The 25335-nt window shown below is 42.0% G+C and overlaps 1 protein-coding gene across 1 annotated transcript in view; it reads right to left on the bottom strand.

Annotated features, from left to right (window-relative positions):
- Positions 1-24926, bottom strand: part of GFRA1 (GDNF family receptor alpha 1) — a 188306-nt gene extending 163380 nt beyond the window's left edge. Inside the window, exons 1-3 of the mRNA XM_081863743.1 lie at positions 23295-24926; positions 21790-22092; positions 20122-20205 (exon numbers count right to left, since the gene is read on the bottom strand). Of these exons, the coding sequence (XP_081719869.1) occupies positions 20122-20205; positions 21790-22092; positions 23295-23334 (427 nt within the window). The 5' untranslated portion in view covers positions 23335-24926. The remainder of the gene's footprint in view (positions 1-20121; positions 20206-21789; positions 22093-23294) is intronic.
- Between the last annotated feature and the right edge of the window lie 409 nt (positions 24927-25335).

Here is a 25335-nt window from a genome sequence, read left to right as displayed (position 1 = left end):
AGCTAGAAGGCAGCCCACTGAATGCTTAAATCACAGGCACTTTTTTTGAAAAGCAAAACCCTTACCACCACCACCTCCAAATCAAATCCTTCTATATGTTGTTGATAGACTGGATATTTTATTTATAGAGGTGGCCTTCCTCTACCCTTTCAACATTTATTTTGGAAATGAGGAGATAAAACATTTAGCCTCAATGAGTTTCTCCACGATGACAAAAGACACCGAGCAGCAGAAAAGAACAGAATAGGTCAGAAGGAAAAACTTTTCTTCCGCTATTAGAAATTTGGGTAAAAACTGCTGGAAGTGTTTTCTGAAATGAGAAATCTTTGCCCTTACAAAAAAGTCAGGTTGCAAACGAATTTACAACCTTCTCCCCGCCTGTGAAACGGTCCCATCCTGCTTGCCTTGACCACCAGCCAACAGTATTACATCTAAAAGCACTAATATCATAGCTCCAAACAATAAAGTCAAAAATGCAATTGACAGAGCTACCTTGGCAGCTTTCACTGAATGCTGGTGAACTAGAAGCTACCTCTTTTGACTTGACTTCAACACGCAACAGTTGTTACCTGACAGCTTGTCTAGTAACTTGTTCCAGCTGAATTTTTCAGCCCCTTGCTACTTGACAAGCAAGGCTTCTGCTAGGAAGCAGAGGTTGCACACAATCAAAAAATGAAGAATGGCTGAATGTTTCTGGATAGAAACTATGAGCATGACTTTTTCTTCCTAAATGATGTTGGGGTGCGGCTTCCTTTTCCATGGGAATGAGTGGGGTGGAACGAGTTCATGCAGGAGCAATGCACAGAAGTCCTGTTTGTCAACATGTACACTACTATTTCCCTGTACTATTTTATTATCCTGTATATGCAGACAACTTTGTTACAGTCAAATGTCTAAACCCTCCAAATTTTCATATTAAGGCTGTAGTCCTTTACGCACTTGTCTGAGAGTAAATCTCATTAAGTTCAATGAGACTGACTTCTGGGGAGACATGCATGGGACTGCACTATAAATGATACTATACTGTTTTTGTAAAGGGTATGTGCATCTCAATTGCAGTCAAGCCTCTTACATCTCCATGTGGTCAAGCAATAATTGATCAATACAAAGCTGACAGCTCAAATCTTTATTTGTTCTAAGTTTCTATTTGGTCTTTGTTCCTGGAACAACTTAAATGTGATTTAACAATGGCATTTTAAAAATCAAACATGGGCCCATGCCCAATTTTGTCACATACACATTAAAAAAAAAGTGATTACGATCAGGTTGTAGGCAGATGGCACAACTGCGTGCAAAAAAATGATTTGCTTACCACCTGTTCTGCATCTCTGCAAATGTTTACAAAATTTACATTTTGAAAATAAGCCCCTGGCCTTTCTGTCTTAAATATTATTGAAGTAGGCGTGCTCCATCAGTTGTACTCAGGCTTGCATTGCCCTGAAAAGCTTGCATCCTAACCACAGACAATATTGTCTTGAACCCAAGCAGGTGAACAGACACTCCAGTAGCCATTTCATGGTGAGCTTTCAAAAAGCTTTTGCAAAAGTTCCTTACCAGAGACTCTTGAGCCATAATAAGTCCTCTTATGAATCAGTTATTGGTTTCAGATCAGGGAGCAGAAAATAGGAATAAACATAGTTCTCAAAATATAGAGATATAAGAAGTTGGGCTCTCCAAGACTATATGCTTTTTTAAAACTTCTTCATAAATAGTTAGGAATGAGCAGCAAAGTTAGTTCATGGTGGTAAAACGAACAGGGACTGTAAGCAGCTTCAAAAGGGTCCCTCCAAATTATGTGAACAGGCATTAAAATATCAAATGCAATTCAATGTATGCAAACACAAAGTGATACACACTGGAACAAAAAAACAAAAACAAAAACCCCTAACTCTAGTAATTGGGTCTGAACTGGTGACTGGCTCAGATATTGGAGTCATGATCAAAAACTTGATAAAAATATCAGTGTGTGGCAGCTGTGGGGGGGGGGAATGATTTCTATACTAAGGGTAATTAGGCAAGGTATTGAAAATAATACTGCCAATGTCATAATGCCTTCATACAAATTTATGGTGCAATCATAACTGGAATACATGTGCAGTTCTGATCACCACCTATCAAAAAGGGTATTATAGAACTGGAAAAAGGGCAAAAAGGTGATCAACGATTTGGAAGAACTCCCCAATGAGAAAAGATTAAAAGATTTGGGGATTTTTAGTTTATAAAAAAAGGTGAGCTGGGGAGAGGATAGGATAAAGGTATATAAAATTATGCATGGTGTGCAGAAAGTGGATAAGGAGAGGCTGTCCCTCCCTCCCCCTGCCCCCACTCTTATAATACTAAAACCTGAGATCAACCAAGTGGGAGATTTAGGAGATAAAAGCAACACATAGTTTAACTTGGAATTCACTGTCACAAGACGATAATAGCCAACTTCGGCAGCTGTAAAATTCATGGACGGTCATCATGGACTAATCAATGGCTCCTACTCATGATGGTGATATATTACCTCCAGTATCAGAGGCAGCATGTCACTGAATACCAGTCTCTGGGGATTGTGAGCAGGAAAGAGCTATTTCAAACATATCCTGGTTGTGGGCTTCCCATAGGTATCCCATGGCTATTTGGAGAGCAAAATGCTGAACTACATGGGCCTTTGGTCTAATCCAGCATGGCTCGTGTTCTTTAGGGGCCAGTTTGCATGTAACACTAAGCCAAACCATGGTAAAGTATGAACTACAGGCATGTTTCTATTTTGCTCCTTCCTCAATCTTCCTGCAGCCGCAACAACCAGAACCAAAGCCATAGTTTCATACAGCATTAAAACTGAATCCAGACGAACCATGAGCTGTAACCAAGGTTTGTTCCTAGTTTATCGTTCATGGTATATCTGAGGGAGACACACCACAAGCCTGGGTTCAGATATAAAACTAAGCCATGCTCTGGATTAGCTCTGTGTAGTGCAGGAGCACAACCTGGGGAGGAGTGAATAGGCCAAGATTTTTACTGTGAGGACTCTCACGCTCATTCATACTCAGTTTGGCATAGCATTACATGTGGCAAAGCACCTGCGTATCACAGAATGGACGCTCTCCCCAATTCTGGGTGGACGACAGTTGGGGCCTGGCGCAGCTTTCCCAGGGCACAAAGAAAACATTCTCCCCTTGCAGCTGGCCATTGGAATTCTCCTTGGCTGGCTGTGAGGGCTTGTGGGATTGCCCACCAAAATCTTCATTTGAATTAGCCAATCATGGCCTGAGCGGGGTGTGGAGCTTGAGCAGCAGATCAGAGTGAAGTCTTCACTCCAGTCCACTGTGGAAACATTTAAACCAGTGCAGCTGGCATAATGGCAACCCTCCCGCCCACCTTATATACTGCTCTTTTGGTTCCAAGACCTTGCTGTTGTTCTAAATGGTCACCATATTCAGGGCTGGGAAGTAATTTGCCTCCAATCAAACTGGGCCCACTTGAGGGATTTGCCTTCCTCATAGCAATCATCACAACTTTCAGTGGATAAGGCATTAGATGGAGTCTAGTATTGGATGTGGGGGTGATTTGGTGCATCACCCCAACCCTATGCAGGTGCTAAACTACAGTATATCCCGGTAAAAGGGTCTATAGTAAAGGACAAAAGTTTCTGTCCTGAAGCCAAGCAGAGGGCAGATAGAAATTCCAACTGCAGCTTGGGGAGTGTCAGCTTAGTCGACCTGCAACTCGAGATGGTCCTTAACCCAGGCATGACCTTGACCAAAATCTCTGCTTTCAATCTTAAGGCAAATTCAGGATACATACTCAAAGCCTACTGAGATCTGTAATCAATAAAGTTTTGGCCAATTTTTAATCCCATAAAGTTGTAGTGTCAATTTGTTATCCTGTCAATACGTCCATCTTTTATCCATGGGAGAAACACTGTGCCCGTGTCCGCAGTAAGATGGAAATGTGGCTTACCGGAGCAGAGCTGTGGCCTCTCTGGCCACCATGAATTCACACAGTACCAAACCGTCCTGCAGTTATCTTCCGGATTCTGTTGTCACTCTGATTTCAGAGTAAATCAAGTGCCTAGAAACACTTTACTTCAATATTAATTCCCACAACAAAATCCCAAGCTATTAAATTAGTGCACTTTACTGTTTGAAGGAGTGGGGGAAAACATTTGTCCTCTTTGGTCTGTGGAAAATAATTTCAGCAACTTGTAAATCAAAGCCTTCTTTTAAATGACAGCATCTTAATTTCCTTCTGTTTACAGTACTTTGGCCAAGACACTGATTATAGCCTGCATTACAGTCTTTTGCAATTGTTTTCTAAAAATCCCACTGAGTTTAGCTTGAGAGGAAAAATTGCTATTTACCAAATCAATTTCTTTTGCCTCAAGTCACTGTCCTGGGTATAGTTACTTATTGATTAGCTTCTTGATATGCCTTTTGTTTAGTTTTCTTTCATCTATGGAATTACATGCACATATTTAAATCTCCTGCTCATTTAAAGCAATGAATAGTAATCTCTTGTTTGTGCTGGGGTTCTGCAGATTTGCACCCTGATCCCAAGCATATTAATTGGAAGGCTCTTTGATGCCAGTGGGACTTGGAAGTAAGTAAATATGCTTGGGACTGCAGTCTTAATTTTGGAATAAGGCAAAATGGAACAATAGTGTATTACTGTTTTGTAGGCTTTGAAAAGGGATTGATTTATAAAAGTAGTTCCACAGCCCATTACTTTTAGAGTTTTCTATAAATGAAATAAAAAGCAATCTACTCTCCTATTGATACCATGAAGAATTTACAAGCTTAAGCTCCATTAGCATTAATGAAAGTTACCTACATACTGTGAAGCTGTGACAGAGGCACTGAAGGACATAAACCAAAGTTAGCCAGCCAACTGTGACCATTCCTGGCCTGCTATAAATTAACTCTGAAATGCCTAATTAAAACTCTTTAAAGGGAACACACACAATTACCAGTGTAACTTAACTGATCATTTTTTAAAAAAACGAAAGAAGAAACCTGACATTTTGCAGAAATGTAAGCATATTTAAATTATGCACCAGTTAACTCTGGAAAGCATAATTATAGTGTTATTAAAAAGACTAATAACAAATAAAAACCCCTGCTGTGCAGGGTTTTGTCTGTGGTCCTGAAACACCAAAGCTCCCAAAAGTCAATGTAGTACCTTCCAATTTTCATCAGTGTGCTCCAGAGTAAATGTTTCTGTCACAGTCTTATTGTGCCAACAACACTGTGTGGATGTACTGTACATATTGGAGAAGATGTTCAGGCTCTTTAAGTTTGCATTTCACTGATAATTATACAAAGCTAACATACGTTTATTGGGGAACAATGAAAACAAATTCACAGTAAATGAATTTGTTTGAGAAGACTGAATCTATTCCCACCCAGCTGCATCTCCTCTGCCTGGTAGTCTTCCACCTTCCTTGTAGGCCCGAGGTTTTTTACATTCAAGGGGTATATAAATTGTATGAAATGTATCAATCAAGAGGATAAGAAACAGCACTTTAAAATGGACCTTATATATAGTCTGTGCAAAACTTACCAAGTGACTATTGCCCTTGAGGAAAGCTCAAGGGATGTCAAGATCATTTGGAATAAACATCTTAAACTGGACCGTGTCTGGTCTATATCCATACAAGAAGAGAGAAGGGAAACATAATGAAATACCAGTGCCACCAGTATAAGACAGTTTCCTCTTCTTGGAAGGATGTGCCATACACCATTAAGAACTCACTCTGCAATCAAGGTATCATCTAAGTTAGATTACTGCAACATGTTATACATGGGGCTGCCTCTGAAGACAGTTCAGAAATTTCAGCTGGTGTGGAATTCAGCAGCCAGGTTGCTCAATGGCTTTTTCTTAAATGAAGAACCAATGTAATGAATTATTCTATTTAATTTTTCTCTTTTTAAAAATAGTTTTACTCAGGCTTGCAGCTGTTGGAATGGAAACGTTATTTTTGCTTGAAAGGGAACCTAAAACTGCATGAACTAAAATAAAAACTATAAAACTTCCACTTAGTCACAGCAAACATTATGAAATCATTGCTTTCTTTCCCACATCTCCCCTAGAGCACAACTATAGATCAACTCAAGTCTTCCCCCTGCCCCTCTGACAGTAGGCACTACAAAGCTGTCAAATAAACCCCACTTCTCCAAACTGCCAACGATTTCAACACCAAAATTACAGATAAGATTAAAGCCATAGTCATCTTCCTCATAGTATCCTCTTTAATTTTCTTCTGTGAAGGTGGGGCATTAACAACAGGAAGAGACATCTTGCACATCGTCTGCCTTGGGGAATGCTTGCTTAGAAACACATACAATTTGACCTCTCCAAGCATCAAAGCCATTTACTTCATCAGCTATCTGAACATTTCATGTTTTGCAGTCTCCATTTCATGTTTAAGAAAACTAAAATTAAGTGAGATGGCTGTCAGCCAAATAAAATAATGCCACATTTTCTCTGTCTCCTTCAATTAATATAAGAGCACACATCATTTTCATGACTTTCTATAAGAGGAAATACCTTTGCTTAAAATCTTTTTATTAATTTGCAGGGGGAAAGATGTCAGCTTTGACCCCTCACTTTGACTACGTGACAGAATGTTGGGATGTAAGTCTTTATTGAAAGGTTTATTATAAGCTGGGGATACAGGAAACGGCTTTATACCAAGTCAGACCACAGATCCATTGGTATCTATGCCTGGGGTGGGAAGCACCCGGCTCCTGCGCCAAATATGGCCCACAGCTAAATGACATCTAGTACCCCAAGACAGCTTGTTCTGGTGGTTCTCCTCCTTCCACTGGAGAAGGCGGAAGGTTTTCCTCCTTCCACCATGAGGTGGCTGCAGTGCTTGCTGTCCCTCATCCCCATCATGAAGAGGTTTCACAAGAGACTTGATAGGCCAGCCCCACCCCTCCAAAATCTAGCTCCTGCAGTGATTCTTCTGTACCTCTTGGCTGCATCTGCACTACTCTCTCTTATTTTTCTGATTGAGGGGAAACAAGGGAGAGCAATCAGCAGATGGCAAGGATCTGTCCAGGGAGAAGTGCATGCGACAGAGCTCTCAGATTGGTAATGTGCTTGGGCTTTTCAAAGTGCCTGTCTCCCTTGCCTAGCCTGCTGGAGAATGAGATGGGCATAAGTATAGCATCTGTATCAATATCTTCTTGGTTGGGCCAGGGGATCGATGGATTCCATTGTGTGCAGCACTGCACCCATTAGCATGCCCAAGAAACCTTCTGCACTGTGCACCCTGGTTGCATACCTAAGCTTAGAATTGTGTGTGTGTGTGTGTGTGTGTGTGTGCGCGCACACACACGAGAGATGAGAGATGGGAGATGGGAGAAGAGAGAAAGGCTGCAGTAAGAGGGAAAGAGGCAAAAAGGTCTTTTTTTCTAAATGAAGCTTGTCATAAGCAGGAGCACATCTAGACCATTTTATATTTGTCTCCTACGTAGCTGCTTCTTAGATCCCATTCCTGGCTGCACCCAAATTTTGGCTCTGGCAGCTCATTTTTCCTGTGGGTACACAGTCCTTTATAGGAAAAAAATATTCCCAGTCAGGTTTACCCTGACTGGCAGTGGCCCTTCAGGGTCTGTAACAGCCCTGCTAGAAGATAGAACTGTTTGATTTCTGCATGCAAAGCATGGGCTCTGCAACTGAGCTACAACTATTCCGCCCTCAGGGTTCTCTCTTTACTCCAACACACCCTTTCACACAATTTTGCACAACATCTGTGGTACATTCATGGAGAGTTTGCAAACTCGCCATCTTTTGTGCACCCATCAATGACAATTAACAAGGATTCCACAGACCCAAATGGGTCCACATCCATTTACAGTATGCACATGTGCAGTTATGCACATGAACACCAATTCAATGTAAATAAGCGTGTAGGATTGCTTTCCTGATCAGAACTTCATTCCGAAAGCTTTAAAAGGTGAGAAATTGAATAGCTTTTCTTCTGCTCAATCAAGCAGCATCCATAATTATTAATAATTATCAATGGGCTTGATTAGCATTTCTGCAGAACGCTTGAGATAATCTTAATCTGCCACTTTAGGTATCACTAATGTAAATCTGCTAAGTGTTCATCTCTGTTAAACTCTATATATCTATGCAATAACATTTTTAACTTTGATAGCCAATGGGCAGGTAGCACCTTTTGTGGCTTTGTCGTTGAAAAGCATTACTTCTCCCATAATAATAATAATAATAATAATTTATTATTTGTACCCCGCCCATCTGGCTGGGTTTCCCCAGCCACTCTGGGCGGCTTCCATAAAAACCAGAAATACACTAAAATATCACAGATTAAAAACTTCCCTGAACAGGGCTGCCTTCAGATGTCTTCTGAATGTCAGGTAGTTATTTATCGCTTTGACATCTGATGGGAGGGCGTTCCACAAGGCGGGTGCCACTACCGAGAAGGCCCTCTGCCTGGTTCCCTGTAGCTTTGCTTCTCGTAATGAGGGAACCGCCAGAAGGCCCTCGGCGCTGGACCTCAGCGTCCGGGCAGAACGATGGGGGTGGAGACGCTCCTTCAGGTATACTGGGCCGAGGCCGTTTAGGGCTTTAAAGGTCAACACCAGCACTTTGAATTGTGCTCGGAAATGTACTGGGAGCCAATGTAGGTCTTTCAAGACCGGTGTTATGTGGTCTCGGCGGCTGCCCCATAACAACACTCCAAATGTCTTCTCTCATCCCCAAAGTTAGATCAGTTCCCTACTGATCTAAAAAAGGGTCAGTGTTTTATCATAAAATATCCATACTTAAATTATTGATATGTGAATAGCTTTAATGTTGTCAGGGAACAACAGAAATTTTAGTTGGAATATGTTTATTTAGTAACATCTAAACACGAAGTAAACCATGCAGATCTGCAAATCATCTTGCTCTGAGCATTAATACAAGAGACAGCAAGCAAGAGACTACCCAAGTTTAAACTCTTTACTGAGGCCCACCAGTCACAAAATTGTGGTGAAGGCTAAACTAGTCATAAAATGGTGGGCAGATGGAGGTAGAGCTTGGCACAATCAGCTGCAAATACTGACATCAGTTTCTATAACTATCTTAATCCATCTTTGGAAATTCCTAAATTCTATTGTGCCCAGGAGTTCCATAGCTCATATAATTAGTGAGTGGCGGAGTGTTACATTAACTGGAATAGGAAATGGAGGAGATTTGACTTATGCATCCTCAAAGAGTTCCCAGGCCAGTATATTGGCTAGGGCACTCTCTTTTTTATTTCAGTCAAACAGCCTTCCCCAACTGGTACCTTCTAGATGTTTTGGACTACATCTCTCATCATCCTTGCCCACTGGCCCTGCTAGCCCTGCTGGCCGGAACTGATGGAGAGCTGCGAGTCCAACTCTGAAGGGAAAGGCTGCAACAGAGAGTGTCAGTACTGCAAAGGCATTCTAGCCTCATTTCTTAGACTTTGCCAGTTAACCTCTGCAGTCGAAATGGAAGCCCAAGAGATGATAGCAGACGAACTCAAAATGGAAGAGGGCCAAAACGGAGAGCTCTATCTGTGGCAGCTACAATCAATGACAATACATAACCAAAGGCATAAGGAACTATGGATCTGGAGTAATTAGAGATATTTCCCAAAGAACTGATGGGAGTTCACTAAGCCTGGATTTAAAAGAGTAAGGAATGAACAGCAGAAGGGGAAAAATAATGTCAAGTGAAATCAATGGAATTATCCATTAGGGCAATGAAGATGGACACTTGATTAAGAAAGCATGGAGAATTCTATGCTGACATACCCAAGCCTGAGCACTAGGCATTACAGACAAAGTGGTTGTTTTTTTTTAAAGTAATCAGAAACATCTTCTGCACCTCAGTTGCTGGTGTCAAAACTTTAATGGAAAAATGTAATTTTTGGATACTAGAGAGTAATAGGATTCATGTAGATTTTGAGGGCAAGGATGCATCTCTGCTGCTCAAATTGTCTGATATCATCAGCTCTTTTAAAAAACCTGTCACTTCTACACATTTCTAAAGCCAAAATGGGCTATTTTTCTGCCATTACTTTTTTTGTGCTGTGCTGCGTATCTCTTACATTGCATTTGTAGCAGGAGAGCAGTCTACATAGGACAATAACTTGACATTTGCAAAAATTGCCTTTCATTCACTCGACTCTGCCATTTAAGTGCTTCTGAGCAAGTAAATAACTGAAATTGTGTTAATGACTTATTTCAATAGCAATGATTCCAAGTAATTGCATGAGTTTTAGCTACAGAAAACTGCCATGTTGCTCATTTTACAATGTTAGCAAAATGCTAATATGAAAACACACACACACACACACACACACACAAACAATTGTCAAGTTTACTGTGGAAAAACTGCTCTGCAGCAAAGCAAAAACTGTTCATGAAATCATGCTTCTAAAATTTATATACTAGAACAATATTCTTTCCCAAAGCTTAAGCAAGATTAATCCCAGAATAGCCTGTTTACACTGCCTCTTAAAATACAAGAAATCTTCTTTGTTTTTATTAAAACACACACACTTTGTGTTTGTGTTCCTAACAAACCATCAACAGTTGATGTATGCTGCAAACTCTAACTGATGCCAGAGTAATACAAGGCAGTAAATTGTAAATAGTATAATAAAAAAGACAGGGGAAAACCAGATATTTGAGTATCAGGAAAAGCCAAACTCTATAAAGTGTAAACACATCGCAATCTACACGTCACGATTTACAAAGTTTTAACAACAGAGAAGTGACCTTTGTTCTGGATTGTCTTATTGTCTTCCTTCACCCACTCACTTTCCGAAGCAATATTCTGTTCTGCAAAATTTAATGCATACACAACCAAGCAGCCAGGGGTAACCCATCCAAAAGTGTTCCACAACTCATAATCTGGAGGTCATTCAGCTGGGGAATTTAGGCTTGACATGTCACTGACACAACAGCATCCCTTTCCTCATGGGGAGAGGGCAACTGTGTTAGCAGAAAAGGAAGACTGGACACTGGAAATGTTCCATGAGTAACTGCATTTTTTAAAAAAGGCCAAGAAAGTCACAACATTACATAAGATATTCAGATAAGAACCAAGAAAGCTATCTAAACCCAAAGTATGCACACAGCAAGTTGCTGAAACAGTGAAGCAACAAGATTTCCTTCTCTGCAAGGATCAATCTGATCACACACACACAAAATACACACATACAAAAAGGCATCAGCTACTAGCATCCATGCACAACGCTGATAATTGCTGTCTGCCTGGAAGCAAAGTTGGCTGCCTCTGCTACCAGAATCTACAGTCAGAAATGTCAGTGGGCACAAACACTTCCACATATTCATATCAGCTTCTTATGTAAAACTACTTGAAAATGGATGCCTGACTTGTATGACAAAAAGGTGACATCAAGGTCAAAAGCATATTCTGGTTGTTGTTACTACAAGACAGACAGGACTGTTCTAAACAATGCAGCTACGATACCAACACCATTTCCAATATTATAGCTGCATTCAGACCAGCAAAACTTCTGCTATTAATAGTGACACAAGAGTCCTATTCATACATGCTACGCACAAGCAAGATAAACACATAAAAAGGGATCAGTCACACTGAGCAGCCTCACCATCAACACTGTGTGGGAAGCATTGGAAGCTCTTCTATTAGGGCAGAGCTTTCCAAACTTTCCATGTTAGTGACACACTTTTTAGACATGCATCATTTTGCGACACAGTAATTCAGTTTTACTAGCAAACCAGAGGTTAAACTAGCCCCTTTCCAGCCCCAGGAAGAGCACTGGGAGCGTTCACGCAACACACCTACACACCACAGCTGACCCAATAACATGTCGCAACACAGTTATGACAGCTCTGTATTAGGGTTACCAGAGCACAGCTCTCCCAATATGAACACCAAGACACCCCACCCCAATCTCAAAGCCACACACACCTGCCTGTCCCACACACATTATTTACCTCGGGGAATTTACAGAGGCTTGCAGAGACATTTCTGTCAATCTCCTGCTCTCTAGTCAATCAGGTGTCTGCACCATTCTGTCAATCCTAATCCAAACACACACCTATTGCAAAAATGCTCCTCCCATGTGTCACAGAGCAGAAAAACAATGTGACTGACATTTCAGTATTAGGACTTACCGCTTTTCAGCCCCCATTGTGAAGGTTCCCCCTCACACATAGGGGAGCAGAGAAAGTTGCAGGGTTTGTGGTGAACCAGGCTGGGCTGTTCCAGTCCCTGACCATGTTCATTGCAGCCTGTTTCACCATTATCCTGACAGTCTGAATATCCTAGTTGTAACCAAAATTCTTTTTTAGGCTGAGCTTTTTTCTGGATTCCAAATCTTATTTATCAGTATTACATGACCCCTTTCCTCTAAGGAGCTCAAAGTGGCATTCATGGGTCTCCTTTCCCCCATGTTATCCTCACAACAACCTTTTGAGGTAGGTTAAGCTGAGAAACAGTACTTGCCCAAGGTCAAACAGTGAGTTTCATTGCTGATTTTAACCCTGGTCTTCCAGGTCCTAGTCTACTTAATGCCCCTACATTTTGTTCCATATTCTGGTAAAAAGAAGCGGAAGTCAATAAGCTGGGGGAGGGGAATAATCATTTCCCACATCATCCCGATTCTGTAGTTACACAGAGCAGGACCTTTTGCATAGTGGAACGCACTCTGGAATATTTTCTCTGCTGACACAAGACATGAACCAATGCCCTTTTGTTTACAAAAGCCTTCCTAGAGTAAGGACATGTACCCTGTATTTTACTTATTGTGGCCCTGTAAAACTGTATTTTATCCTATCCTTGTTGGGTGTTTACATTGTATTTTTTAAATTCTTGTGCACTGCTTTGGAGTTGTTGTTTTTTCAATGTTATGAGTTTTATAACAACTCATAAATATATAAAAAGTGAAAGCAGTATAAAACTTCCCCTTTTCTGATCCAGACAGAGAAATGTCCTATGCTGTTGCCCTTCTCAGTCATTGCCCACAACATATTTATTATCGAAGATTTCTCCTTTCTCAAAATTGCACCACCGAGCTGATTCATCACAGACACCTTCTAGTTTTGTCCTCTATTAGCCCCTTCCACTTCCCCATAATGAAGAACTCCCAGGGAAGCTCTGCAGGCAAAGGATTCCCCCACTCACTCTGCCTACCTTAGATTTGAAGTATGCGACAAGTGAGATTGAAGCAACTGTGATAAATCACCAGGCATAAGGAGTTCTAATCGTGTCATCCCATGAGAATTCCCTTCTTAAATATCAATCCCCTGCAAATCTCCCATTTCTCCAACAGCCATAGACCCATAGCACAACACTTACCACTGGAGATGGAGAACTGGAGGGTAAACAAATATGACAAGAGCCAGATGAAGGTGAAAGGTATAGTAAGGTGTTCAGCATCAAATTACGGATGTGAGTTATTTTATGATGAGCTTGTTTGGTATCTGGCAACGGTAGCACTAGACAGGATGGAAGGCTGGTTGAAATGATAACCCAAATATTGGTGGCTGAAGGATGGTCCAAAAGAGGCCAGCGCCCCAAGTCTCTCCTTGCTAGGTTTGCCCATCCTCAATGCCACAACATAGCTCATATCCACTCTCATCCTTCAAGGTAAGTCAAAAATACAAATGCTTTGGCTGAAAAGTACCAACACAATATGAAAATGCTTCTGAAAAGGTATAAACATAAAAAATAACGGTTAGCACAGACACACTTTACAGAAAAGTAGTAACATATTGAACACATGCTAACATTCTCAAAAAGTGGACTTTCTTTCAGATTTTTGCACACTGGGAGTGGTCTGCAGGAGGCTTCGATGTTTGTTTGGCTGAATGTGTTTCAGAGCCCTCAAGGGATAGGGAAACCTGCTTCAACACGATTCATGACAGCACAGTGGCTTCTAAGCACCTTCACACTCAACACATGAAATTATGAGAGGAGCCAGTGTGTGAAGGGGACACTGGGGTGAAGCTTGTGTGCATGGCTCCACCACTCTACCAACTTTTAACCCTTCCATATTCAGGCAAGTGAAATTTATACATCAATTTACTCTCTAGTACGCATATCTAACATATTTGAATTTCACACTTCTTTAATTATCTGTTGCTTCCTAATACAGCGGTACCTCGGGTTACATACGCTTCAGGTTACATACGCTTCAGGTTACAGACTCCGCAAAGCCAGAAATAATGCTTCAGGTTAAGAACTGTGCTTCAGGATGAGAACAGAAATCGTGCTCCGGCGGCATGGCAGCAGTGGGAGGCCCCATTAGCTAAAGGGTGCTTCAGGTTAAGATCAGTTTCAGGTTAAGTACAGACCTCCGGAACGAATTAAGTACTTAACCTGAGGTACCACTGTACGTGTATCAAGATCTGCCACCACCAGCGAGTAACCGGTTTCTCATTCGTAAGGATAATCAAAAATGTAAACTTTATATGCTTTGCTACTGAAAAGACTTTGGTAAGAATTCTTATGTTCTGTACATCTTGAGTTGTATTTATTTTTAGAAAGGCATATAATGGCACAATAATGCTACTATTAAAAGCTATGTTTTGCCTGTGTGCCAACGCAGTAGCATTGTAAGAGCAAGCTCCCCACCATATCAAGTTTCCAGAATAAATTTTTGACAATGAAAATACATATGCACAGCCCCCTTCCAGCTCTGACTCCTGCATTCTAAACCACCCACCCCCAACTGTTATCACACAATATCCCAGCTCAATTGTATAAAAGCAATACGAAAGTAGATGAATATATCTTCATTTTTAATTCACAGCACAACCCACCTCTGTATTTCTGATTATTTCATTTCACACTTGTATCAGAAGTTGATCCATTGGACGCTGCCTCTGATCTAGAAATGTGTACAGGTGTGTGCACCCACTCAGTGGGCCTGTTCAATTTCATGCTGCATCAGCCACTGCAAACGATACTCAAAAGACTCTGGTCGCCATGCATAAAAATTCCTTCCCAAATGAGTCTTGCAGCTGCCGTCCAACATTCAGTAGGACAGAAAAACCCAAACTTATACCTAATTGCCATTATTTTCCTCACTAGAGTTAAATAGGGACCACCACAGTAAGCAATTATTGCCAATAATGCTGGGTTGCTGCCTTGCGGGCGCTAATCTGTCGCCTTCGAGATGAAGATTGATGTCCAGGTTTGACCAATGGTAACAGATGATGGGAGTTGCAGTCCTACAACATCCTGCTATAAAGGTTCAGACTGACACTTCATTCATGCAGCAAAAGCTCTGGTAGACCAGCGGGCACAAGTCATGTGCATTTCTGCCTATGTTTTTGCCACACCTGTCAAATGGGTCCAAGCAAAACTGGTCAGGATACCAAGCAGCCATTGCCAAATTTACATGCAAGTACAGTTTGAGCTGATCGAGCTATCTAAGATACCCATACCTAAGTGGAAGTCTACCTGGATATCCCCTGCTGACATTACTTATTGGTTTGTTTTCATTAATAGAAGTCTTCAGCAGGACTGCCAGTAAGTATTGAAATTAATGCATCCGAATAAAATGGGGTGAATTTAAAAGCCCTCTCCTCTCACATCCACAGCAGAATGAAGCCACTTGGTGCTATTTTTTGCCACTGGGGATTGTATGTGTAGAAAGTCTTTAAATGAATGGGATAGATCACACGGCTTTTTCCCACTCTGGCCCAGTGGTGATCAGGTGGGAAAGACCAACACATGAGACCTGTAGGTATAGGGTGGTATAGAAATTTAATAAATGATCATCATAATAATTTGCAAGACTCATGTGCCTTCTCCATTCACAGAAGTATCATGATCACACCAAAGGAAACAGACCTACTGCAGCTACTGAGAACTGCCCTGAGACCTCCGTATATAGGGCAGTATATAAATTCAATAAATAATAAGTAATAATAAAGGAGGACATTCAGTGTGTGGTTTTCTTGGTAAAAAGGAGAAATATTCTATCTAATTTGAAGTATACTTGGAAGATAGCTCCTGGTACTTTACTGCTGCATATCCAAATTCTGAAGACAAGAATTAAGTAAGCTGGGGTCTAGTTCTGCTTGGCTTGAAAATCCTTAATTCAGAGGACATGTGGTCCGGAGACAGGATAATGGAAAGGATGCCAGACAAGTCTTGTTTCAAGCATTGGCCTTGTATTTCAGGTAGATGCAGGATAAAAGTTAAGAGAGGACCTATTAAATGAGGCCATTTCTCCACAACACCTAGCTATACCCCACTTCCTTCCACAACATGTCTATTCAAACACAAAATTCTAGAATTCTATATTTGAAAGACTGTTCAGGTTTAAAAACAACAACTTTACCACAGATTTGTAGGACTTGACTCTAAAGTCTCAGAATTAATTCAAAGTCCCTCCAGATGTTGTTTGCTACAATTCCCATCAGCCCTTGCCAGCACAACAAATGGTCAAGGATGACAGAAGCTGTAGTCCACAAATAGCTCAAAACCCCTACTTTACACAACCTTCCCCATTCTAGATGTTTCCACAGCCTAGATGATTTGGATCCATGGTCAGAGATTATGGGAGTTGTAGTTCCAAACATCTGGAGGGAACTATGTTGGGGAGGGCTGGTGTAAATGCTGATGTCCCCTTGAACATTAATATAAGAGAAGTCTGCACAGTCCAGCCTCCTTCACTCTTACCAACTATATCCCTCCACATGGAAAAGTAAATAATTTCTAAAATCAAAAGCTGCATAACTGTGCCCTATTTGCTTAGCACAATGTGCCTTTCAACTGCAGCAGCATACACTTACAACTACAGCTAAAGCAACCACGCAGTCAGTAAAAAACAATACACACACACACGTATGAGAACTGCTAAGCTCATCATATATCTGACACCGGAAAATCATAACTTGCATTTATTAAAGAAGCATGCACTAAGTAAGAAGAGTGAACAATTCATTTTCATCAGTCTACTGTTCACTCCACAATTGTTCCAAAAGACAGTTATGGATAGTTCCCAAATTGCATCAAATCAATTATTAAGAAGCTTGTTCTGAGCACAGTAAGGAAAAGCTACACAGAAGGCACACAAAATTGTTGTCTTATAAAAGGGCCAACATCTGACCTCAGTTATACTTATATATAACCCAAACAAGAGAAAGCATTGTCTGAAGTATGCTTAATATGTAAACACTGACCAGGTTTGGCAGAAGAGCAGATATAAGCCCTGCCTTAAGCAAGTTTGCTAATCAGATCAGCAAAAATCAAAATCAGAGAATACAGCACAAAAATTCTGGTACCCTGGTTAAATAGGCAGTGAAGTGGAAAGAGTACAGTACATGCAAGGGTTTGATAATTTAACCTTAGCTGCACAGTAAAGTATAATTAAGAGGTATCTACTGCTGTTCAATACTACCAATCTGTTAGAATAGCTTTATAACCAGGTTATAGTTAGAAGTATAAAAAGACACTTATCTTCATATGTTGCAGTCAAGTGAATTAGCACAGAAATTCTGGAAAATTTTTGTTATAAAAAGTGAAAAAATAACAGATATTAAACTTCATTTAGCTCCTTTGGTGCTTTTATTGACCTTCAACAAAAACTGTGCCTTTGGCAAACCAAGAGTTAATATGAAATATCATGGCTAGAGCAAAGATATGGTGCACCAGATACTGGAAGTTGTCAACAATAACTAAATTATGTGAAGTAGAAAATACACTGCATGAACTAATTATATATGTGTACAAGAATGGAAGCAGACTTACAATAATTTTTTATTCCAAACTGATAAATACATATTTATTACTGGAAAAATCAACCACATTCTTCAAGCAATATTATTTATGCCTTCGATTTTGAGAAAATGAACACACCTCTCTCTCTCTCTCTCTCTCTCTCTCTCTCTCTCTCACACACACACACACACACACACACACACACACACACACACACAGCACGACACACACATATACATACTGTTGTCCACATTCATCAAAAAGCTTAAGCTAATGAAACTTCTTCGTGATTCTTTCCAAAACTAATCCTGCACATCTCTAACTTCTACTGAATGTGTGGAAATACCAGACTGAGGAATACTGAACAGATCCAATTTGCCTAAGTAGATTATACTTATCAGTTATAATCACTGTTGCACCAAGTTCCAGGAATCTAACACCTAAATAAACACCTCCAACCCACTCCTACCCATTTTGCTAAAAAAGAAAAAGAAATCAGAACTGAGGCAGAAAAGAAGCTTATGTTCTGATCAAATTAATTTTAAAAGGAAGATAAACATTGATCTTAAAATGATTTAAAGGAACATTAAGAGCTCGCTTTGCAAAGTTTGCATTGGCCTATTCAGATGAAATTGTCATATATTACTTATTTGGAAAGCCTTCAAGAAACCATTTCCTCTCTACACCATTTATCCTGGCACTCTGCTACTCTAATATTTTAGGTCTCTCCTCCCTCCCCACCATTTCACAGTCTAGCCAACACAGTTCCTGTCTTCACCAAGGAACTGAGCAGTGAGTTTAAGTGCAAACATGCAAATGTTATATTGGCTGGTATCTCAGGTACTGTATTACCAGTTTTCAACAGAAATGTCCTATTTTGTGGATAAAGTGAATTCTATAGTTGAATGTAACAGACTGCAAGATTGTGGCAATGCCTAAAAAATATGGTGTCAGTAAATATTTCTTATCCACAAGAAATGTAATTTAAATTTGGAAGCACAAATGCATCCAGTCCCATTCCATAAAGGAGAAAGTACTAGACTTGCTAAGGATTATCATACAAGGAGAGACTTTTGAAAGCAAAACAGCTGAAAGAACAACGAGAAAACGAATCATTTATGCAAGCAGTTTTTAAAAATCATTATAAAGGAGACACTCATTTCTTCCTGTCCCAGAAGTGATAGGGTATTATTTCATTTGCCTTAAGTGCTTAAGTGTCAAACGAGGTAATCTACACAGGCCTCGTTAATCACCAGGTGTTGCACTGTAAATTCTGGAGGCAGAGAATTAGATTGCCACCTGCAGGTGTACTTAGCCTCCCCCCCCCACACACACACTTCTTTCCCCTAATAACACAATATAAGTAGTACAGTGGTGTCCCGCAAGACGAATGCCTCGCAAGACGAAAAACTCGCTAGACAAACGCGTTTTCCGTTTTTTGAGGTGCTTCGCAAGATGAATTTCCCTACGGGCTTGCTTCGCAAGACGAAACGTCTTGCGAGTTCTTGCGAGTTTGTTTCCTTTTTCTTAAAGCCGCTAAGCCGTTAATAGCCGCTAAGCCGCTAATAGCCGTGCTTCGCAAGACGAACAAACCGCAAGACGAAGAGACTCGCAGAACGGATTAATTTCGTCTTGCAAGGCACCACTGTAAAAAATGCAATGTTACTAGAAGTATTGATCATTTATACACTGCCTGCAGCAGTCTAACAATAGCTACTTATGCTGAACAAAAAGTAAAACATAATTTCCAATAAATACCAGTGACACATATCTTATTCACACACAATACGTGTTCATCACTGGATGTCTTAGTACTTGGTGATTCACAAATTAATGTATGGACTGTATTTGAGTTGATGTCAGATGATCTGAATGCTCTATATGTGGTATTTGGTCTGGGATGACTGTTTCACAAACTGATGTGATCACTTGATGCTGCAGTCATCCAGAGATGAGATAGACATATGCAATCTCGCCCAGTCTGTCTATTAAAGAGTCAGGCATTTATAATGGACAAACAGTGATTGAGCTTACATCATTACATTTGCAATCCTATACATTTCTACTCGGACATAAGTCCCAATGCTTTCAGTGGGGCTCACACACAACTAAATGCATTTAGGATTGCAATCTTGGGCTATAATACTAAATACACTTACTAGCAATCAACCCCCATTATACACAATTGAGTTGAACATCCAATGAAACCTGTGTAGGACTGTACGATGTGTGAAAGTAGAATTCGTGGTACAGTAGGCCCATATGGTTTTTCCATAGGTACCCAGACTATAACTTACATTTACTACAGAACCAGTTGTGCTCATTTTGAAATGGAAGGAAATACATTATTAAACAACCTCACAAGCAATTTTGAAAGTTAGCTAGTAGCCCACAGTTCAGAAAAAGAAACATAAATCCATTTACCTGATACAATTGGTGCTAGCCTGAATATGTCTGATAATCTGCTGTTAACTGGTTCATAAGGCGACTCTTCAAGCAAGTCATTCCCTAAGGACAATGCAAAAAAATGCTTTGTTTTTCTCCCATGTTTATTACCTTCTGAAACCTCAATACAACCAGAAGTTCCAGCCTATAAAGCTCAACATACAAATCCAACCAGCCATTACTTATTTGCCCCAACTGGGTCACCACTTCCTCCCCTGGCCCCTTCTCCAAAACCTAGGCCTGCCCCATCTTCTTGTACCCTTTGCTGTAGGGTTAGTGATTCTACCATAGAAATATAGCTTCCGCAGAACTATCGCCTCCCTCCTGTGGCTGTAGTGAAGACAAATGCTAAATAGCATCATGCTGCATCACCCCAGTATATAGTCGAAAATAATGAGGGAAGGTCTTTTTTCATTCCCATCCTATATCACTTATTCTTAAGAAGCTAGTGTTAAAATCTGGTTTCTTTTACATTACAGAAGCTTCAGGAGAGAAGTATTTTGCCAATAGCTCCCCTTCCTCCTCCACCATGACATGGAATGATTATGGAACAGGTGGTTACCTGAAATAATCCTGATTTCAAGAGATACAAGGGGAGGGAAGTTTTGTGGTGTGGTGTGGTTATAAGACTATTAAGTAAATTCCCATATATCCAGAGTTGTGACTTACTTTGCATTTGGATATTATCTTCCCTTACTTGGGACAAGGGGAACCAATGAAACTGAATCAAATGCTACAATCTTACACATAATTACCTGGGAGTAAGCCCCATTGAACTCACTGGGACTTACATCAGTACAGATGTGCCCAGTAAAAGCAGCCACTCTCTTTTAAAAGTGAGAGGATGTAATATCCAGTAGAGACTAGCCAGTAATAGGTATAATTTAGTGTGAAAGCTAAAACCAATAAATCCAAAGTCATTAAATTATTCAGTGTTGTCATTGACTAAAATATTGATTTCAATTAGGTGCCACAGGTGTGGAAGCTTTGGAAGAGATATTATAAAACATATCAAGGACAACAGAACTGGGTCTTAAATTCCCAAATCAACAGAGTCAGATTCCAATACTGTATTGTCTTGCTGCATCAGGAATCAATGAACATTTTGTCAAGTTCAATACTCTAAACAGTGAACAATTAGTAGGTTCTCTGCATCTGGACCCTTTCCCCTAAAGTATCTACAATCCTACAAGCCATATGCTTACGTAAGTACACAAGCGGAAAGGAGGCCGCTTTTAAAATGAAGACCCTGTGTAACTTTTCGGGTCAGTTAGGAAACAATTAATTACAGCTTGACACAGTGGGTGAGGAGTGACCCCCTCAACCCTGTGAAGTTTGATCTCATTAACAAGTGCTGAGGAACCTTTGGGGTAGAGAAGTAAAGTACCTAATGCCCTAATCTTTTGACTTCAGTTTACAAAGGTCAGCTGAGTCCCCCTGGAGGAAATCTTTTATCCTGCATTTCCCAACAACAGGCGACTGCAGCAGCAACAGCTGCTCTGCCTGGGTGGCTGGAAAAGGTCCTTAGAACACAACGAGAATTACAAGGTCAGCTCATGGTAGATCAGAGGAGCAGAGGTGGGGAACCCCATGCTAATCAGAAAGTGGGGGGGGGAGTGTGGAATGGTTCAGTGTTTTGTAACGTACCCTGTAAGCTTTGGTACATGCTCCAGTAAATACGTAGGCAATTTTTCTCCTTCTTCATGCCTCTCTTGCAGCGGCAATTGTAGAGAGATTTCTGCTTGAGAGCCTCCATGGCGCTCTTGCACTCGTCCTTTGCCTCCAGGCCTGTCGCCCGACTGAAGTTGCTCTCTTTGCCTGCCACGCACTGCCTCAGTGTCCTGTATTTCGTGCTGCAGCTCTGCTCCCTGAGGCACTGGTCACTGGCTTTCACACAATCCAGGCGTTCCCCTCCAAGCAGCCCACTCACTTCTGCGGACAAGAGGACTTCTACATTCAAAGAGAAGGAGGAGAAGAAAACACATTTGAGGCTGTGTGTTGACAGAGATGCCAACTTAGGAGGGACTCTAAAAGGACATAAATAATTGTACTGGGGAAAGCAAGGGAGTGAATGCTTTACTCGAGCTCCCTTTCCTCCCCCATCAAGCATAGTAGAGGAGGGAAACAGAGCTTCCCAACAGAAAATCCAGCTTCCTTCCCTACCCCCCCCCCCTACAAATCAAGTACTTAAAACTGCATCCCTACAAAATGAATGCCCCAATAGAACATACAGAGAGGTTCTCCCTCCCTATTACACAGCCAGTTTCTCCAGCATCAAAAGAGTTTGGGAACATAACTGAATTTTTGCTACACCTGGATCCTGGACCTTACGTTATTCCCAGAAAAGTATTCATTAAATTTTATTGGATTAACTACAGCCAGACCAGGAATCCCCAGATTACTTCAATTTACAAGACAAACCACAGGGGTTCACTTGTGGAGTAAAAGATCTACTCCCTCTCTCAATTCAATGCTCTTCTCCTTCATGCGCTGCTGAGAGCAGCAACAGTGGGTTAAGTGCTTGCTCTCAGTTTTCACAAAGGGTTTGCTGTGATTTTAATGACAGTCGTGAACAGCTAGGCGAGAGAGATCTCTTTAAAAGGCTGTGATTACTATACTTTCTACAGGAAAGGTACAAATTGACAAGGGTTTTGTTCTGGTATTGCTCTCCATCCAGGACTTTTCACAGAAGCAGTCAAAGCAGACCGTAGCCACCCCAGATCCTTCCTTACCGCATTTCTTTTCTCGCTTATGGAAACACAGGCATGCACACACACATTTGTACATCATGCCTATTGTCAAAACAGAGCAGATTTGTGGCATAAACCATTTTCCCCAACAGAAGATGCAACCATCCATCTCATGCATAAACGTCCCCACTTCCCTTCTCAGCAAGTTGCCAAGGTTGAGATGGTTTGAAAGTTTCCCTTCCAACTTGCTAACAGATAGTTGAGATCTCCTCTGATCTTTTGATGAGCACTCTGTCCCTGTCAAAGGATGTTTGCCAAAGCTGTGATTTAAAAACTACAGAAAACTTCAGGGATCCCTCTTTAAAGAGCAGGCTGGCACATCTCAGATCCCCACAAAAGCAAAGCCTTGAACTTTACAGAGCCCCCCCTCCCCGCCCGAGCCTGAAAACACCAGACACTTACCCATTAAGGGCAAAACGAAGTATAAGGTGGCCAGAGACATCTTGCTCTTTTGCCGGTCGTCCTCCCCAAGTGCGCTCGTTTTCTGCCACTCCAAGAGGCGATCAGCACGTCGATATTCCAAACCAGCGCGGTTCCAAAGCCCCCAAGTTCATATCCACGGAATTCCCGAGAAAAATCCCCCACCCCGCCCGCCTCTGTCCTCTCCGTCCAACAGCACCAGTACCAGCAAGAGCGGCTGCTCTGCAAGAAGAAAAAGAGGAAAGGGAGAAGAAAAAGACGAAGGCTCTCTTCTCAGATCTTACATCCCAGCATCTTGGAAAACAGGAGTGTGTTTTTCTCAATGAGGGGAAAGAGCAAGAGGGAGGGAGGGAGGGGGAGAAAGGGGGACTCACGCCGGGGGAGCGCGCGAGTGCGACACACAAGAGCAGCTTTCGCCTGCCTCTTAGGGAGGGGAGGCACTTTTTCGCCCCCGGGGAGCGACTCCAAGAAAGAGGCACACACAAAAAAACCAGGAGGGGGGGGGTAGAAAGGAATCAATATCCAGCCGCTTGTCCCCACTCCCGCGGCCACACACGATCACTCCGCCAAATCCGCTTTTCCTTCTCCTTTACAGGCGACTCCAACTCATCATGGTGTCTGTGCGGCTCCGGGCTGGCCCGATTGCGCCTCCTCCTCCTCTCCTCCTCCACCACCACCCCTTCCCGTCTCTTTCCTGACGGAGTTTACACCTCCTCGAGTCCGCAGGCGCTTTTAGAAATGTTTCTAGTTAGCTTTGCCCATCACCTCGTTGAGCGGCGGCGTGGAGGGGGGAGACACAGAAGAGCGGGAGAGACTGCGCCTGGTAAACCCTCCGAGACGCCTTTTGTATCGCTGCCGGGGTTTTCTTCTGAGCTCACGTTGCCCCCTCTGTTGGAGAACGAGGCGCACGCAGCGAGCAGACGGAGCTATTGATCCCGCGGAAGGGGACGGCGGAGGAGGCTCTTCCAGCAGGTGCAGCCGCGCGCCCGGGTGTCGCCGTTCGCCCAGCTTAAGGCAGCGCTGCAGTCCTGGCGTCGCTCACCTGCGTGGAAACCCAATGAGCTCAATGGGACTTGCTTCTCTGGAGACGTATATATGTCCATAGGTCCCACTCTTTCGAACGCAAACGCGGCGGGGAACTTCACCCAACCTGCCTTCCCCAAAGTTTTCCCCCTCTCTCGCCCTCACAGCAAGCTCCCAAATCTGGGTTCAACGACGCATTTGGCGCTCTTTATGGCCAAAGGAAGGCGCCAAAATGTACGCTTTTCTTCGCACGTGGAAGTGGGCGGGATTTTTTATTTTTTTAAAAAACGACCCAACTAGGGTAGCTCTTTAGCAATGTCGTCTCGGAATGAGCGGGAACTCTTCCGCAAGCAAAACCTGAAGGAATCTTTCGTAACAAACCAAGGTGGTGGGTGTCCATTTTGGAAAGGTGACTTAAGTTTCGCCGGGCGGCCTGCAGTTTTCAAAGTACTGCCCAGCAGCGGCTCCTGCCTCTTCGCTTCCCTTCCCCAACTTGTCTTGGATAGAAACTTTTAGGCCGCCTCGCCTTTCGAGGGTCCTCGTGCTTGGGGGGACGCGCTCAGGCGCACAGAAACACGCCGCCTTTCCGGTTCGCGCCGGGGAAGGAGCAGCGGTCTGGATCGACGCCGCATGAGCGGGGGGGGGGGGTCTCTCAACTCCTCGCGCGCCTCAGAAGCCTCGATCATTGTTACTGATAGGAAGACTTCAAAGAAGTGGCAATTCCTCTCAGCCCTGGGCTATGAGGAAATCACGCAGGGGATTCGCCAAAAAGAAATGCTCTAGTGAAGGTTTTGCAACATTACCTTTCCCTCCTTTCAAGGATAAAACTCCCACTAGCTTCAATTTACTGCGGCTGTTGATACCAAATGTTTGCTTAATGCCACACAGTTAAAGCTACCCGTTAAACAGTAAAGCACTAACATGTTTTTTATTATCGAAGATTTTATCATATTAAAACCACTAGGGGTTTTTAAAATCTAGTTATAGCACCCAGTGCAAG

The sequence above is a fragment of the Podarcis erhardii genome (genome assembly GCF_964252035.2).
Source record: "Podarcis erhardii genome assembly, chromosome: 5".
NCBI lineage: Eukaryota > Metazoa > Chordata > Lepidosauria > Squamata > Lacertidae > Podarcis > Podarcis erhardii.
Note: the sequence above shows the minus strand (reverse complement) of the source record. Positions and strands in the feature narration are given on the sequence as shown.